General features: G+C 44.7%; 1 protein-coding gene across 1 annotated transcript in view; it reads right to left on the bottom strand.

The window, feature by feature from the left end:
- Window positions 1-345: 345 nt before the first annotated feature.
- Window positions 346-19,367, bottom strand: part of PRKCH (protein kinase C eta) — a gene marked incomplete at both ends in the record, with an annotated part of 253,977 nt that continues 234,955 nt past the window's right edge. Inside the window, 2 exons of the mRNA XM_080706972.1 lie at window positions 346-492; window positions 1,928-2,071. Coding sequence (XP_080563098.1) covers window positions 346-492; window positions 1,928-2,071 — 291 coding nt within the window. The remainder of the gene's footprint in view (window positions 493-1,927; window positions 2,072-19,367) is intronic.

Here is a 19,367-nt window from a genome sequence, read left to right as displayed (position 1 = left end):
AAGCCTGTTTGGCTCAGAATTTCTAGGACCTAGATTAGTCTTCACACCTTCTCTCCTTTCGGCTCCTGTTAATATCCATGCCTGAAACTGCCTTGGAAACTCATAGGTTGAGTGGTATATGTCTTCATAAGAGCTCATGCCAGGATCAACTACCTCCAGTGCTCCGGCTCCGCGGGACCTGAGCTCGTGAGCTCTTGCAGGCCCAGCCTCCACGGTGTTGTGATCATTTGCTCCCTGCAGGAGAGGCTGGTGTTGTAAGGCGGATGCTGGGGAGCCCCACGGTGGAACTCCAGGAAAGTCTCTGGTTCCTTTTGACTCTCATGCCATCTCCCATTCCCCAGAAGGCTAGGGTTGCAATTCTGGAGACACATAGGAAAAGTTTCTAAACTCATCCTGGTTAATCATAGGCAGATGCCCCTCGTCGATGGGAGTCAAAACTGGTTCTTCTTTTATGAAGTCGGGATCAAAATTACTGACATCTTCTCGAGATTTCTGTCAAAAAAGGAAACAAGGGTCAGATTTTATGCACGGAGGCTTACTCATCCTGCATGGCCCAATCCAACAAGTTCAGAGAACTGCTTTGCAGCCCGTCCAGTAGCATTATTTACAGTCACCATCATTGTGATTAAACAGTGCTTTATAGCAACTCCACTGCCTTGTGTATTATTACAGCATTTAGTAACCAGCAATTCGCTAATCCCAGGAAAATCCTGCTGAGCAGGCCAGCCTTAGACCGGGAGGAGAAGGGATTAATTTGGTCACCCAAGCCAGCAGGCTCACTCACCCTTTCTCTTCCACTTCACTGAGGCGCCGCTTCTCAGCAGGCCTCCCAGACAGGCATGTGAGCTCAGATTTGTCAACAGAGGTTGAGTGAGTTCACACTCACCTTACCTCTTGTCTACACAGTTCCACACACTTGATCACAAATACTTCTTAGAAATGCTGAGCTCGGGGGAGGGGGGAACCACCTGTCGCTTTACTCGCTAGGTCAATTTCGTGCACCCCACTGGGCTGGCTACATGGTCAGGGCTGAAAGCAAGGCGGGGGCTGGGGTGCCCATTGGAGGAGACGGCTTTCCCTCCGGCTGCTTGGTGTCCAAGGCCTAGCAGACTGTTACACACCAAGCTTGCTCTCTGTTTTGAAATGTGTATTTTACATCTTTATACATGAATCCTAAGATTATTTCCACCTATGTTAGCTATCTTGCTTCTCCTACCTGATCCAGCTCGCTCTTTGCCTTTGGACCACTCCTCTGGAACTCCTGACCTATTGCTAACCTGGATTCTCTACCTTCCTTCTGTGGATCTCTTGACCCCCAGATAAACAAGAGCTTAGCGCTCGAACCATGAGCTGGACCAACCTCAAGAGCACCACCCGGCTCAGTAAGTAGCATGGGGAGGTGCCCCTGGTGCTCTGGGTGTCTCACCAAAGGGTGCTGGCCTGTTCTGGCCTGGGCTGCGCATGTCCACAGCTCTTTAGTACAGATGCCGGCTCTCCAAGACAAGGAGCCAGGTCAGGGAAAGGACACCTCACCGTCTCTGCTTTCCTAAGGTCTTACAAAGGCACGTTGACACCCTAAGAGACATGAGGAGAATGGCTAGGAGCAATGACTTGTCAACTAGACAAACTCTTTGGGGGAAACCTGGCCCATTTCAGGCATCTTAGCCCCTAAGACATTTTAATTTAGGCTAAGGGAGATGGAGCCAAGGCGAGCAAGGGTGGGGGGCTATGTGGAGTAACCTGGGTACACGTAGAGGTGTGTTGGGAGCAGGAAGCCCAGACTACCCCCTCTGTGAAGCAGCTCTGTGAAGTGTCAGACAAACTTGCAGTCTGTCATTCACAGAGAACACCTGCTGTCCAATGGACTCTGGTCATCTAAGAAAGAGGAATGTCTCTCTTATTGAGAGCATTAGCTCTTGGCACTTACGATTCTGGGTCGGAAAGGTGGTTCCAGTTGACGATGGTTCAGTTGAGCCCAGTCAATTTCCTTGAAGAAAGGATGTCTCAGGATGGCATGCTCACCTCCCTGAGTCAGGCTGCCCAGGCGCATCGTGGGGTTCTTGGTCATGAACTGAGAGAGAGAAAGAAAAATCAATCATTCCTTCATATACAACGACTATGTCACAAGACAGTGGGCATCGGCCCCAGCAGACAGGGCTGTGGGAGGCTCTCCAGCTGCTCTGACTTGACAAGCTGGATTTTCCATCATGGGCGGCACGGCCAGTATGAATCATGCCTTAAAGGTGCAACTGTCTGCGTGGATTTATGGCCTTCGCCACTTCCATTCCAGACATGGCCAGAAACGAAGACTGAAGGGCCCAGTTTTCTTTTCTGTAAACACCATGTATTTTTCTTTCCTCTTGAAAGAAAAGAAGCTCTTTATGAAACAGTGTGCCTTTCTCCAACACTGCAGTTGTGGACAGCAGACATCGTATGAATGGGGCTACTTTTAGGAACAGCTGTGCCTTTTTTTTCTTTTGGAGAGACCTGCCCAGCTGGCCAGGATTCCCGCTCTCTGACAAGACCACAGAGAGAGGAGTGAGAGTCTTTACTTCTGAAGTCTGTGGGAAGCAGCAGCAAGGGTGCAAAGCTTAAAATCCTGGCTATTAGAAAAATAAAACTGGCTACTTTTCTTTATGCAGCATAGATACCCTAGTTCTAGAAGGAATTGTTTTTTCTTTAAGATGTTCCATCTTTCTTTCTTTTTTTTTTTTTGGTGGTACTAGGGATTGAACCCAGATGGTGTTAGGGGTTGAACCCAAACTACATCCCCAGCCCTGTTTTATTTTTTACTTTGAGAAAGGTTCTCATTAACATGTTGAGAGTCTCTCTACATTACTGTCCTTGACCCAGTGATTCTCCTGTCTCAACCTTCCAAGAACTGGGATCATAGGCTTTTACCATTCCTCTTCTATTTTGAAGTGGGTTTAGTGACCGAGAATGTGTTGCCACATAGACTAAAAACTAAAATAAGTGATGCCGTACATTAAAATAATGTTTGCATACAAGCTCCCTGTCTTGATGTTGACGGGAAAGCTTCCTCCATGCTCAGCTGCTCTCCAGGAACTACGGGCTAACTGTGCTTTCACAAAACAGGCTTAGTGTTCTGATCACTCCTTGACTGAGGACTGATATAGGATAATAATAACTTTTCATGGCCAGAATATGTTATTTATTTATATTTTTTGGGGGTATTGGGAACAGAAGTCAGGGGCATTCTACCTTTGCACTATTCTCCCAGCCCTATTTTTTATCCTTTATTTTGAAACAGGGTCTCACTGAGTTGCAAAGGGCCTTACTAAGTAGCTGTGGCTGTCTGCAAATCGCGATCCTCCTGTCTCAGCTTCCCAAATGCTGGGATTACAAGTGTATGCCACCACATACACTTGTACATACACCACATACACTTGTACATACACCACATACACTCTGGCTCAGAATTTTTTTTTTTTTAATTTCAAAGACACTAAAACGAACTCTATTTCCTGCTATAAATAAAAATTGCTCGATGAGGAGATGGGCTTTGAGGAAACACTTCATGCTAGTCCCAGGCCTGCAGTCGGTCATGGCGCACACGAGTGTGTGTGTAGGGTTGGAGGAGGGCCCAGTACAGGGCTTTACCCAGCACCCCATTCCTGCTGCCGTGAACTGTGACAGCATGCATTTTTGCAGAAAACCTCCCCTATTTGCTTATGCCCCTAGTGGGGCCCAAATGCCAAACGAGTTGGCAGCAGTGTTGTTTAGACAATCGCTTTGGTCCATGTCTTAGGTCGCATTTAGAACCCGCCTTGCCTCAGATGACCCTCTCCTTGACTGTGATCCAGAGGAGAAAGTCAGCCTGAAACGAAAATAATGTAACTTCACGAACGATTCTGAACACACTTAGTAAAGGAGGCAGAGTGCTTTCTAGGGCCAACAAAAGCACTTTCTAAGCTGGAGGGGTGCGGGGTTGGAAAGTTTGACTCAATCCCGAAAGGTAAGGCTCACCGGGAAAGCAGGAGAGGAAGAAAGAGCTCAGGATACCCCTTTCTTCTGCAGGGATCAGAGGATGAAGCAGTTCTTCCCCGGCTGCAGAGGAGGTGGACTGCAGGGATAGCACTAGCCCTGCAGCTGGAGGAACACGTGGAAAGATGTCTGCGGGTGAGGAAAGACCAACAAAGCAGGGGCAGATTCGTAAAGGAGAGGAGGGCTCTTCTGATGTGGAGAGCATAGACATAGTCTCTGCTGCCCTCCCATTCCACTCTTTGTGTTTGTACACCAGCTCCCACACTGAGGAACTGTGTGGCCTACGACAAATTCCTTAACCCCTCTGGGTCGTAGATTCTCCAGTTATAAGCTACAGATTTTCCTGTAAGAGATTATGATGAGAACATGAGAAAATCAATGTTAAGTGCCTCACATCAAGCAAACTCTTACGAAGAGACAGTGTGAGCGTCATTAAAATTGCCTGTAAGTCCTCTCTGTTCTACCTGGAGGCCCTGAGAGAAGAGACTAAAACCTGAGGTCAGCCTTGATCCTGAGCCTTGCCCGTCCCTCACTACACTCCGCTCTGCAGCCTAGAATGCTAGAACGAGCTCGGCTTCTGTCCTCATGGTCCCGGGCCCTAACAGTGGGGTGGTGGGAATGGTCTTTGGAAAACAATTTTTCTGACAGCAAATATTTTCTCTCAAAACAACAAGACAAATAATACTACAGTTAAACGTGCAACTGTATCTGTGTTTGACAACAGAAGGGAGATAAATGCAGGAAGAGGGATACAATGGAACCCGTGCCTTGTCAACCTGAGGTCAGGCAAGGGGCTAACCATGTTATATGAACAGGCTTTGGTTTTGTGCTGTCGAAAGTTCCAGATGATAGGGTTTCAATAACCCCATGTAATCATGACTCTTGAGATAACAGGATCCAAATGTACTTTGAAACTCATTAACATGCAAGCCATGGCTAAAAGGATTTTTTGCCCCTCTTTCAAAATATGTCTGATTTTATAGGAAGAGGGCTAGTTATATAAATAGAGTAATTAGTAACATTTTCTTCCAGGAGTTGGAGAACGCTGCCTTTTCTAAGAGTTGGATCTGGCTTTGGGGCAAAAAGAATGCCTTTCTCCTTCCACTCTATTTCAGACCTTGAACAAAAGGCAGACAGTTAACTGCTGGTGCTGCCAGGCCAGAAGGGAAGGAAACCAAGCCACAGGACATTCCCGGCCATATTCCAAGAAGACTCTCCTAGAGGGGAAGAAGGCATTTAAAGAGAGTCCTGGGGAGGGAGGGCAGAGAAAGAGCCCAGGACACAAAACAGTGTGGTTCCTGCAGTGGCTGCCAATCTCGCTGTGGGCGGACAGCCGGCGGCCACCCAGGGGCTAACCAAACCGCCCCCAGGTATGCACGCTGCAGGTAGAGTCTGTCCTGATTGTGAAGCACAGACACCAACCTTGGCTTCTCACGCCTCTTCCACTGGCTAAAGGGGGTGGGAGACACAGACCTGGGGGCGACCCACACCAGGGCATCCTCCAGTGCTTAAGCAGTGAGGGAGGAGGAAGCAGGGGAGGGCAGAGACAGTAGGCCTAGACTCCTGTTGATAAGTCACTTTTCACTGAAGGCAGAGGCAGACTTGCACCTGAGATGAGCCTGACAGCCCCTGAGGTGGGCTGGGGCTAGGCAGGGTGGAAAAGACACAGCATCATTTCCTGCCTAGCTCTGGGGGAAGCCTAATGCAACCTTTCCCAGGACAGGTTCTTACAGACCGGTGCTGCCGGGCAAGAGAGGAGTTGCTTTGGCTTGCTGAGATCAGATCTGGATGGAACTTCCTGGCGAGACCAGCACATCTCTGGCAATGGACCACCCTACCAGTTGTCTAGACTGGTTAAGGAAGGGGGCAGCTGCAGGAGAGGGGAGGGTGGAGAAAAGGAAAGTTCATAGGAATGTCTACCTTAAGAGGTGGTGGTGATTTCTACTGTATATGTTATATACTATGTACTGTACCTGACAATGATTTAGTGTTTCCAATTCATCGTATATAGTCCTTTGGGCTGACTGTCATTTGTATTTTATAGATTAGGAAGCTGAAGCACCTGCCCAGGGCCACAGGGTTTGGGAACAGTGGTGCCGGGCTTGGAGCCGGGCCTGTCTGACACTGGGAGCTTTGGCTGTAAGTGTTTTTCACCTCTTCCTGGGGCTCCCAGTCTTCTCATTTGGATTCTGGATTAAAGAACAGTGTGGACAGGACTTAGGTTGGGAGGAAACAGGACAACTGGATGAGGGTTCAGGGCACTTCTGTGGGGTGGGGAGAGGTGGCCGAGAGCATGCTCAGAACAGAGGGTGGAGAAAGAAAACTTTCAGTCTGACCACCTGATTTTACTTTAAACAGCTGAAGGTCTCTGCCAAAGAAGAGAGGACACTGTTAAGATTTTTTCATGTGCCTAAAGAGCTGTTGGCCTGAAGAGAGATTAGGTGTTCTTTAAATGGGAGAAATAAGTGGTAGAAGTTAAAGGAGACAGATATAAAGAAAATAAAGACAAGAATACGTTGCTTTAAAATACTCAATGTATGGAGTGATGGGAGAGGCTTTCCTGGGAGGAACATGACAGTTAAGTCAATGTCTTAACTGGCAGGTTATAATGGACCTATCATCAGAATCTTCTCTGAGCTATCTCCAGAGACACTTCACAGTGCACTTTATTTTTACTAAAACCCAGTACAATAAGTGCCCTGTATCTCTCCATTCCTGCACTGTGGTCGGGATAGTGCTCAATTCAGAGTGGCCTGCTGGATGGATTTCCCCTCCTGTCTAGGATTGGGACCCAGCAGTCTTTTTGTGGACACATCTGCGATCCCTTTTCAATGCTGCCAACACACTGCTTTTCTTGTGTTTTGTAAATATTATGGCTTCCCCAGTCTCCCAGCTCAATACCTACCCCCATGTCATGTGACAGTGTTAGTTAACAGCAGGTCAAGGAGCGGCTCAGGGATGGAAGCCCAAGGTCAAGCTCTTGTGCCTATACCGCTGCCTCTGCTAGGCAAAATAGTTTTCTTCCTGGTGAACTAATCTCAAGCAGCTCTGACTGCCGGGGCCAGTTCCACTGCTCCCAATAACTCACAAGTGGTAAAGGAAAAGTGGCCACCCCCCACATGCTCACACTGCACAAAAAACACCCACAGGTGTTATCCCCAAACATTGCTATTGGAAAGAAGCGAGCGTGGAGAAGGCTGGCTCTTCAGAGGCGCCTCTTACAATGTTCTTTATCTTCTTGATGAGACCCAGGCCAATACCCTTCTTTATCCTGTCTACACATTATATTGGGTGTTCACACTGAACCTATTGATCAACTGCTAAAAATCATGGATCTTGGTAAGGAAACTGGGGAAAAAAAAATACTTCCCTTCACAAAAGTTTTTCTCACTTAAAATGAAAAGCTCTTCTGATCCACAGATACTGGTTAAGAAATTTCCACACAGAAAAATTTCTATGCTCATTTTAGGAAAATCTTTGACATCTTTATCCTGCTAGCTGAGATGGAGATTAAAGAGTGGTTTGAGTACTCTATTAAAAAAGGAAGCTGGGAGTGGTGGCGCACGCTTGCAATCCCAGTACTTGGGAGGCTGAGTCAGGAGGATCTGGGTTTGTACACAGCCTCAGCTACTTAGTGAGGCCCTTTACAACTCAGTGAGACCCTGTTTCAAAATAAAGAATAAAAAATAGAGCTGAGGGTGTAGCTCAGAGGTAGAATGACCCTGGGTTCCATCCCCAGTACTGCAAATTAATCAATTAATTAATTAAAAAATAAAAAAGAGGAATACTTCACACTGTAACCTACAAGTAAAACATAGGATCTCTGTTAGGAAACGTCCAGTCTAATGAGGGAAAAAGAAATTGGGAGCAATCACTGTAATAAAACCCTATGATAAAAAACACCAAATACAAAGGCTCTGGGAAGGCGAGAGTTTCTGTGTTATCTGCCAACACTAGTCTTGGTGTGGGAGTGAACAGTTCACTTTGGAAGGTGTCGGCTCCACCAGGAGCTCCAGGAAGAGGCTACGGATGGCTCTTTCCCTTGTGTGGGAACGCCAGTCTTGGAGAAGAGCTTCCAGGCTGTTTTTGATAATTCTTTTGGATTTTCCCCACACCAGTATTTGAAAAACCAGCTCTCATGATCTGGAGTTGGATCCTCTGCATTGCTTTGATCCCATTTTCTCTTCTTCCTCCTAAGCCTCCTCATGGTTGACCACGTTTTGGCCACTTCCTTGAGCGTTCCAACCCCGACCTGGAGGAGCGCGGGAAAGGGAGAGGGCACCAGCCAGTGCTAGCGAAGTGGGGCTCACGGGCTTACAGGAGGTTCCCGGAATTGCCTGGTGCCCCTGCCTGTGTGCACTGAGGCAGCAGGCTTCCTGCAGACAATGCACAGGATGCTGAAACGTGTTGGTTGGTTTGATGGCAGATACCACCCCCCACGCGGGCACACATTTTGACTTCTGTGAAGCGTCCTAACAAAAGCTGCTGATGTCAGTTTACAATGCTGCTGCAGACCTGACAAAGGTGACTCAGGAAAAGGAACCAAACGCCTTTCAGCACTTACCTAACCGTACCCCTGTGTGAGCTCAGCTCCAGGTGCTGACCTCACCTGAGTCAGCCGGTGGCGTGCTGAGTCAGCACGGGGCCCAGCTCTGAGCCGGGCTTTCCTTGCTGAAGCTAAAAGGGCCAAACTCAGAGGGACTGCAGCCACAGATTCCCAAACCTGTTGGCTTACTGATGCTTATTTTTGGGAAAAGAATTACTTATCACCCCTCTGGGTGCTTCCACCAGTGCCTCCTTATTTTTATTCCCCAATTTTACCCAAGGCTACTACCTCCCACACCCAGGTCCAGCATTTTTCTCTGCACCCCCAAGACAGGGTAGCATCACTGACTTTGGGTATCCATGAAGTCTATGGAAAACTATGTATTTTCTTTTGTGTTACAATTATCAGCATTTTGTCATCATTTGTTGCCAGCCTAGGAAACTTGATCAAATGTTGACAACTAGTATTTATTTCAAAAGAAGCAAAAAGGCTTTTTTTTTTTTTTGGTGGTGGTACTGGGGTTCCTGGAAACCCTTCTACCTCCAGGCTACACTCCCAGACCTATTTCTTATATTTTTATTTGGAAAGTGTCTCTTAAACCAGTGAGGCTGGCTTCAAACCTGAGCGATCCTCCTGTCTCTGCCTCCCAAGTGCGGGGATTGATTACAAGCGTGTGCCACCATGCCTGGCCCAAAAAGGCATTTTAAAAACTGCCCCAAAACTTTAAGGTCAAAAGCCAGGAAGGGTATATCTATTCTTTACACAAATGTGTGTGTGTGTGTGGGGGGGGGGGGGAGTTTCTTTGTTTTTGTACTGGGATTGAACCCAGGGTCTATTTTTTTGAAACAGGGTCTTCCTAAGTTGTTGAGTTTGGCCTCGAACTTGAGACCTTCCTGGCTCAGCTTCCTAAGTCCTGTGATTGCAGGCATGCACCATTATCCCTGGTAAATGTGTGTATCTTTGTATACTTCTTATGTGTTAACTTCTAAGGATATTGCCAAATTTAATAGTCTGTTCTCTGGGAGTAGAGCGGGTGGGCTACCAATGTGTGCATGCGAGATACATTTAAGTGAAGATAAGAAAGGGCAAGAAAATAGTTCTTCTGTAGGTTTTTTCTTTTTTGGTAAGAATCATTGGCTAATAATTTGAGAATTCTTTTTAAAGTGTAAGTCTTAGGATAAACACTGTATCATCTAACTACCTCTCCACACACTGGTTCTGTGTCCCATTGAGTGTTCTAATAAGTAAGCCCTTTGTCTTCTGCCCATGTCTATGTGGAATTTTTGGAGAGCGGTACACAAGGAACTCAATGTCCACCATGTGGAGGTGGCACAGGTGGAGAGGGGAATGGCAAAGGAGATGATGGAAGGGGCAGGTGGAGGAGGTGATGCTGGACTAGGTGCTGGAAGAGCTGGAGCCTGTCCTGCCATGCACTTACTCTCAGAGGGAGGCCAACAAGGACACCCCGCTTTGCCCCAAAGACAGGGGACTCACTGGCACTGTTAGCACAAGAAGCACTGAGGTTTTTAACATCTATAATTCTATAGTATGTTAGATAAATGGAGTTGTGGACAGTTTCCACAGATACAGAATGCTAATGGTGCCTTCCACTTTAAAGAGTAAGAAGGAATTTAAAAAGGGTTTATATACTGAAGAAAAGGAGGAAAAGGAGGAGGAGGACGAGGACGAGGAGGAGGAAGAAGAGGAGGAAGAGGAGGAGGAAGAGGAGGAAGAGGAGGAGGAGGTTCAAAGCTAGTCTCAGCAACAGTGAGGCCCTCAACAACATAGTGTGACTCTGTTTCAATATAAAAAATAAAACAGGGCTGGATATGTAGCTCAGAGATAAAATACCCCTGGGTTCAATCCCCAGTAACACACACACACCATACCACACCACACATCCTCAGGGAGCTGAAGAAATAAGTGTGCCAAGAACCAGTGGTTCACTTTATCTGCAGCATAAAAGGGGTCTGGTCAATGCAGTCTCTCAGTCTAGAACCTGAGACTCTTGCTTGGAATCAATAGACGTAGTTGTTCTGTGTGGGGCTCATATCATTTGCTCTTTCTGCATGTTGTGTTATTAAAGTTCCATTTCTCCCATCCAAGTACTAACCAGGCCCGACCCTGCTTAGCTTCCGAGATCAGACGGGATCGGGCGCGTTCAGGGTGGTATGGCCGTAGACTTAGAGTTCCATTTCTCTTCACTTGTGAAGGCTGGCTCACACTTTCTATGAAGCCTAGAGGTCTTTCCTCATGTGTACAGGCTGAGCTCGCATAAGACATCATTTGCAGGTTGGTCTTCACATTATTTTATCATGGAAATTTTCAAACTTATGCAAGTAGAGAGGACAGTAAGTGCACTGGGCCTCCCTGAGACTGATGTGCCCAATCTCCTTTCACCCCTTTTCTCCCAAGCCCCGGATAATTTTAAGAGACTTTCCAGAAGTCATTTCATCTGCAAATACTTCACTGTTGGTCCTTGCTTTCTACCATAGCCAGTGGAATATTTTAATCATAAAACAATGGCTTGATCACTCACACTTGTTTTTGAATGCCTTCACAGACTTGCCCTGGCACCCCAGACAAACCTGGGCTTCTGCCTGGGCCCCCTCATCTCAGGCTGTCGCTGTTTCCTCAGCCTCGTCACCTCATCCCTCACAGCCCTCCCCCTCGGAGCACTTTTTCCATTTCCTTTCCATTTCTTTTCCATTCCATTCCATTCCATTCCATTCCATTCCATTCCATTCCATTCCATTTCATTCCAATCCAATCTATTTAATTTCATTCCATTCCATTCCCTGGGGATTGGACCCAGAGGAGCTCAACAACTGAGCTACATTTTTTTTGAAACAGGGTCTCACTAAGGTAGAGGCACACTGGCCTGGAACCTGTGATCCTCCTGTCTCAGCCTCCCAGTCGACTTTAAAGTATCACAGGTATGCATCATCCTTGAGTTTTTTTCCTTATCAAAGTTGTAAGCATATCATTATTGTAAAATTGGTTATTTTAAATCTCTTTCTTCTTCCATAAGGCAGGGATCATGTCTTTCTTGCTCTTCACTGGATCCCCAGCACCTGGCATAGAACTTGAACATGGCAGCCTATACCTGCTATGTATATATACACTGACCTAGCCTTAACTGGACCAGTGTCTTAGTGGCTATTTGAACCTCACCTATGTGTGTTTTGTTCAGATTGAAAGCTCCTGGGAAACCAGAAATATGATTGTCTTAGGAAGAAAATTCTAGCACAACCTCCTGTACAATTAAGTGCTTAATAATTAAGCCTGATGATATTACTGGATTGTTCAAGAAGAGGATGCAGGCAATGACACCTCTACATATGTTGTGAAATTACTACTCATAATTTAACAATGCTAATAAGTACACTGTGCACTCCACTTTGAAAATGCTTCCTTGCATCTCACCTCGCCTAAAGTGGGTCCTAGAGCTGGTTATCACACCTGCTATCCAGAGGCAAAGACTGAAAACCAGAAGCTGGAGTGGGATGAGGTCTCATGACCCTAAGGCTAAAATGCTCTTTTCAGTCTAATGTCCCTTCACTCCGCTGGGCTTTGGTTTCCTCATCTGTAAATCAGGGATTTGGACAAAATGTTTTTAAGAATTTCTAGCTCTGCAGTTCTGTGTTTCTGTTTCTAATAGTCACAAAGTTCTATGAAATCAAGAGTGAAGACAAGTGATTACAATCTGAACGTTTGTACTTATGACTCCCCTACTATTTTTGGGGACTACTTCAGACACTATCCATTGAGTTAAACCATTCAAAATGGGGAACTCATGAAGTCACCAAGCTCCCAAAAGGCCTAATCATAGGTGGTCAGAAGATTCTGGGAAAAGATATATGGTCTATGTTGGTAATAAAAAAATAGCATACCTTGATCTGGAATTGTATGACAAAATAAAGGCTTGTTTGGAATTGTTAAAAATGTCTCATCTTACCTAACTCCTAACACAAGTTCATTCCTCAAGCCTCAGGCTGTCTGGCTGAGGACCGGTTGTTCCCATCCTGCCAGTGCAGCTCGAGAGCTCCTGTGGCACCGGCTTCGGCGAATCCCACTGTACAAGCACCGGCTGACTTCACTGGAAACCAGCGGACGTGTTGCAGCCTTTCATGTTTGTACAATCTGAAGTCATTCCTTCCTGGCTTCTGCAATGAAGCCTCATTGCTGCCCCAGGTCCTTCCCATTCCTCTTCCTCTTTTTACTCTTCACCTCTCCCCTGTCTGTGTGCCCACGCTTTAGCCATCGTCTCCCGCCCTCCATCCTGAGTTCCAGATCAGATCAACTGCAATGTGTATACCACCATCCTCCTCCTCCTCCTGCCCTTCCTTTCTTCCTTCTCCTCCCCTCCACCTCTTCCCCTTCTTTTGTACTGGGGATTTAACCCAGGTGTATCCTATGTCCAAGCTACACCCCCCCCCCCAGCTCTTTTAATTTTGAAACAGGGTCTTGTTAAGTTGCCAGGAGTCTTACTTAAAGGCTGAGACTGTCTCAAACCTGTGATTCTCCTGTCTCAGCCCAAGTACTGGGATTACAGGTATGTGCCTCTATGTTTGGATAATATTTCTAAATTTCTAAATGTCTTCTGGATCCAAGCCGGGCATGGTGGCGCATGCTTGAAATTCCAGTACTTGGGAGGCTGAGACAGGAGGATCATGCAGGTTCGAAGCCAGCCTCAGCTACTTAGTGAGGCTGTCAGCAATCTAGTGAGACCTTGTTTCCAAACAAAATACATAAAATAATAGGTCTGGGAGTGTATCCCAGAGGTAGAAAGCCCCTGGGTTCCATCCCCAGCACCATAAATAAATAAATAAATAAATAAATAAGTAAGTAAGTAAATAAATGTCTTCTAGATCCATCAATGTTCACAGGCCCTAACTCTGCTTTTACTGTTCCCCACCCTGCACCTAAGGCTCCCACAGTGTATAACCTGTACCCGTGGTTCTTGGAACACACATGCTACTTCCTGTCTCTCAGGCTTTGTGCAAATTATCTCTTCTCAGAATACTCTTGTCCACTGTACTGAACCTCACCCGTCCCTTGACACCCAATCCCAAGTCACTTGCTTTGTCTTGCCCTATGTCACCTTCCCCATTCTTCCTCTATAAAAAGTTCTCAGGAGACCATTCTTCCTTTGTGATGTGCTAAGTAGCTATTTATTAGTTCTCATTCTCACTCAGCTGTGAGCAACTGATGAAGGCCAGGTCTTCTCACCTTTACACTCTTAGCACTCTGCACAGACCAAGCCTAGGAAGGCATCTGAAAAAGTGTTACTGGATTGAACTGATTGCCTGATATGCTGGCTTCTCCTTCAATGGGCTCAAACACTCTTCTAAGGTCAATAGGGCAATAATGGTTTCTGGTAGTATTCAAATGCACAACCTTCCAATAACACAATAACTGATTATCATCATAAACATTATGTGTTACTTTAATGGGTTACATAGGTAAGGGATTCGTGCCACGTGAGGATTAACTACACAACACCCTGGAAGCTTTCTCTGGTGGCTAATGCTCCTGGAAAAGAGCATTAGGGAGAAATCTGGGTGCTAGAAATGTGGGGCCCAAAGGGAAAAATACCTCTTAATGGAAAGTAAAAGAAAATTGGGGACTAGGCAGGAGTGTTCAGCTTCGAATCTTAGATTAGGAGCCAGAAAAATCTGATTCTGATCCCAGAATTTGATATTTCCACCCCCCCAGCATTTTATTGTGGCAGAATAGGCATAACATAAAATTTACCATTTTAACTCCTTTTCAGTTCATAGGTTAGTGGCATTGAGAAATTCACGTTCACATTGTTATGCCAACATCTCTATCCATCTCCAGAACTTCTCATCTTCCAAAACTACAACTCCATACCCACTAGAAAGGACCTCCTCATCCACCTTCCTCCAACTTCTGGCATTTTCCTCTCTCTATAAATTTTTTTTTTTTTATTGGTGCACTGTATTCATACATCATAGTAGGATACATACTTTTGTAGACATACATGCACACATTGCCCAGTCAGCCCCCACCCAATCCCTACCCCATTCTCTCCCTATCCCTCCATCCCATGCTTGGCTTAGTAGTTGACATCTAGTATTATGGCAATTTATCTAAAATTAAAAATGATAATCTCACATAACAGTTTCATTTGTCTGATACCAAGCTTTTGATGACTTAAAGATAACATTTCAATATTTCTTTTTGCTTTCTTTCTTACCAGAGAATATTTTTTTTCTATTTTTTAGGTGAAACTATCATATATTTATATATTTATTTTTCAGAAAAAAATCTATCCTAATATGGAATATGGACTCTAGGTACCCACAACGATCTTGAAAAAGAACAAAGCTAGAAGATATATATTTTCTGATTTCAAACCATATAAAGCTACAATAATTGAAACAGTGTAGTACTATTCTAAAGGCAGATATATAAACCATTGGAGTTAAATAAAAGCCTAGAGCTAAATTCTTTGCTATATTGTCAAGTTATTTTTGACAAGGTTTCCATGAACATTTGGTGGTGGAAATATTAATCTTTTAACTAAATATTGTTAGAAAATAATAATTACATGGAAAAGAATAAAATTGGACCCTTACCTAATCCCATATACAAATATTAACTCAAAATAGATAATAGACCTAAATATAAATCTTAAGACTATAAACTTTTAGGAGAAAATCTGGGTCATTAAACCTCACAACATTGAAATTGGCAGTGATTTCTTGGTTATGATTTCAATGGCACAGGCAACAGAAGAGTATACAAACTCCCTAAAAAATAAAAAAAAATATTGTATATCCAAAGACAATGTAAACAGAGTTAACAGTTAGTAATAAAATGGGATAAAATATTTCCAATTGCTATATCTGAAGGTATATTAATATTCCAACTAGAAATCCTAAAGATTAACAACAATAAAGGCAAACAATACCCTTTAGAGATAGGTAAAAGACTAACATAAATAATGAATCTCCACAGATAACCAATCTTAGTTGTCTGTTGAATGGAAAATCTTGTTTCTCTAGTTCTGGAGTATGTTACCTATTTCTTCTTTGTAGTTAATCTTTTTGAGTATTTTCTCTAGTGCTGGTTTTGAAGACATAAATTCCTTCAGTTTCTGTTTGTCATGGAAGCTTCTTATTTTTCCATCTAATTTGATAGAAAGTTTTGCTGGGTAGGAAATTTTTGGCTGGAAGTTGTTTTCTTTCAGAATTGGGAATATGTTACTCCAAGCCCTTCTGGCTCTCATAACTTGGTTTGGGAAGTCTGGAGTGATTCTAATTGGTTTGCCTTTGAATGTCACTTGGCCCTTTGCTTTTGTTGCCTTTAAGATTCTCTGCTTGGCTTCCACATTGGTCATTTTGACAATTATGTGGCGTGGGGATTCTCTTCTCCGATCCTGTCTAAAGGGAGTTCTATAAGTTTCCTGGACCTGTGTATCAACCTCTTGCTCTATGTTTGGAAAATTTTCTGCTATTACTTCCTTGAAGAGATTGTTGATCCCTTTGGTTTCACTTTCTTTTCCCTCCTCTATTCCAATTATTCTTAGGTTAGCTCTCTTAAAATGGGCCCATATTTCTTCAATGTCAGATTCCTGCTGTCAGATATTTTTTTCTAGATTAGAAACTATGCGTTCATTTTTGGGTTGCTCATCTTCTAAGAGCATGATTCTGTTCTCCATGTGGTCTAATCGGTTGCTCATGCTTTGAATTGAGGCCTTTTCTTCATTAATTGCATCCTTTATCTCTTTTTGGCTCTCTCTGAGTTCTTTTCGAAGCACCTCTATTATTTCTACAGTTATTTTCCTGATTTGATCTTCTAGAAATCTCTGATTTTCAGTTTTATCGGGTTCTGATGTTGTGGGGTTGTGGGCATTCATTGCTCCAGTATTATTCCTCTTTCCCATGATTTCGGATGTTTGTGCCTTCTCTGGGTTCTTCCCTTGGGTCACTATGACTTCGCTTAAGGTGTTCTGGATCTCGAGTCAGTAGTATCTCAGACCCCACTACTCCTTTACTGGGTTTTATCACAGAGTCTCCGACTCAGAGAGTCGATAGAGGCTGCTTTAGACTGTGGGGGGTGCCAGGTTGCACGTTCTCTTATGGTGTGATATCACTGCCACCGCCCCTCCCCCACTGGGTCAAGTCCCAGGGAATACAGTACTGGGATTTCTCCTCTGTGGCCCGCAATTTGACTCACTGTTCTTGAGTATGCAGATGTAGCTGTACTGGCCTCGCTGAATTCACTGCTGCTGCCGCCGGTGGCAATATGGCGCCGCTGCTATGCCCTCGGCTGTGGGGCTGGCGTTTTTCTTCTTGGTTTTGATTTCCACTCTGAATCCCTGCAGCGTATGCTGAGCTCGGCCACTGGGAGCTTTAGATGCTCTCTGCGCGGAGAAATCCCGCCTGGCTGTTCCGCAGTGGCTCACCTCGGCTTGCTGTAGCCGTCCGGTGAATTTGCCGCTGCTGCCGGCAGTATGGCGCTGCTGCCGCGTCTGCCGAGTCCTCGGGCGTGAGGTCGGTGTATCTCCTCTGTGGCTCTGTTCTCAGTCCGCTTTCTCTCTGGAGCCTGGTGATTTTTTGTTTCACTGGTGATGGTGTTTTCTGGCTATGAAAGGCGCTGATTTTGTGGTAATGGAGATTTGTTGTTAGTGGGGCTCTTAAGCCCCGCTTTTCTCGGTCGCCATCTTCCCGGAAGTCTTCTCTCTCTATAAATTTGACTATAGGTACCTCATATAAGTGGAACCATATGAGATCTGTCCCTTTGTTTTCAGCTTACTTCACTTACCATAGTGTCTTTAAGATTCATCCATGTTGCAACAATGGTCCAAATCTCCCCCCCTTTTATAGGCTGAAAACACTCCACTGTAATGGAGACACTACATTTTATCTCCTTATCCATCAACAGACATTTGGATTATTTCCATCTTTTGATACTATGAATAATTGTGCTATGAACATAGGTGTACTAGTTAGAGCCTCTCTCCGTTCTTAGGGTATATATATTCTGAGGATGCATCTTATGGAAATTCTATGCTTACTTTTTAAAGAAACTGCCCACCATATTTTTCATAGTGTCTGCACCATTTTACACCTCATCAGCAATGCACAAAGGTTCTACTTTGTTTGTTTATATAATGTGTTGTGTGGACTGTGATGAGACATAATTTCCCTCTGCCTCATAGTTTACTCATCTACAAAAGCAGGAGGTCAAGATGGACAATTTATTTTTATTTTTATTTTATTTATTTCTTTTTTTTTTTTTTTGCGGTACTGGGGATGGAACCCAGGGGCATTCTACCTTCGAGAGACACCTCCAGCCCTATTTTTTATTCTTTATTTTGAAACAAGGTCTGAGTTGCAAAGGGCCTCACTAAGCTGAGGCTGGCTTCGAACCTGCACAATCCTCCTGTCTCAGCCTCCCAAATGCTGGGATTACAAGTGTGCGCCACCACACCTGGCTAGGCTGGACAATTTCTAAGGTATATTCCAGCAGTAAAAGAACTATCTGGGCCTAATTAACCCAGGTTGAAATTAGAGGCAGAAAACAGTCTGAATTGTTATGAAGTATGCCTTGATACTTGACCCTCTGCCTAATACAGCAAAGTAAACTTTCTGAGAGAAGAGCAGAGTTGAAGAATCATTCTATGCACATCGCTCTCCTAACAGTGGCAGCCACTTCCTGAGCATGCTCTCTGCACTGAGCAGCGCTTCAAGCATCCCCCACACATGATCTCCGTTCACCCATGCAATATGTCTCTGGGAAGATATCTCAGCTGCACAGGTAGGGAAACTGAGGTATGACATAATTATGCCATGTGCCCTAGGTCATACAGCCAGAAAGTGGAAGAGCCATGACCTGTATCCCAGGATAGTTCTGCTCTGGAGGCAGGTTTCTACTCATCCACCTCTAATGCCTTTCCTATCTCAATGTGTGTGTGTGTGTGTGTGTGTGTGTGTGTGTGTGTGTGTTGCTAGGGATCAAATCCAGGGGCTTGCACATGCTAGGCAAACATTCTATCACTGAGCTACACCCCCAGGTCCTCTCTTTAAGTCTTAAGTTATTTCAATTTTATCATATTTGCATTTAAAGGCTCCAGCCCTCTGCAAAGACTAGCTCAGTGCCCTAACTCACAGCATCCAAGTGTCTTCCTTGTTTTAGAAATGAAGGCTAAAATGCACAAAATGATCCCAGAAATCCTCTCAGTGATTTTCTAGTAATTTTAACTGACAACTTTCAAGTGTTTCTCAGAAATTTACTTTCAAGGCACGTTCTTGGAAGAAGAAACAGAATGCTTTTTGTGTGCCTGGGAGACTTACATACATTATTTTATTTAATCTTGATGATAACTATGGTGTAAATTTTATTACCTCACTTTTACAAGCAAGGATTCTGAGGCTCACAGGGGGCTAGGAGATCACCAAGGCCTCTATGAGAGGGTAACAGGGTTGGCCAGGAGGCCTGGCTCTGTGAGCCCAAAACTCTGCTCTGTACTGTGGGAAAGGAAACTCCAGAGAGAATATTCAGTGCATTTAGAAAAATCAGTGCTAGACAAATGACAGGTAGCAATATCAGATGCTATCTCTAGCCAATGGAGCAGCTGGCATTAGAACTGAAATAGAGGGACATGAGGAGACTTACAGCTTCCCAGAAATGGGCCTGCAAGAACAAGGAACCACTGAGTTTCCACGGAGATCCTTTTTAGAAGAAGCACCAGACACTGTTTCCTCTCAGAACAAAGATGGCAGAGGATGTTACAAAACAGTATAGTGTGCTAGTTACTGAAAATAATTTTGCATCAAGATAC

This window comes from Muscardinus avellanarius (assembly GCF_963383645.1).
Source record: "Muscardinus avellanarius genome assembly, chromosome: 12".
Classification (NCBI taxonomy): Eukaryota; Metazoa; Chordata; class Mammalia; order Rodentia; family Gliridae; genus Muscardinus; species Muscardinus avellanarius.
The sequence above is the reverse complement of the archived record's forward strand: the minus strand, read 5'-3'. Positions and strand labels throughout refer to the sequence as shown.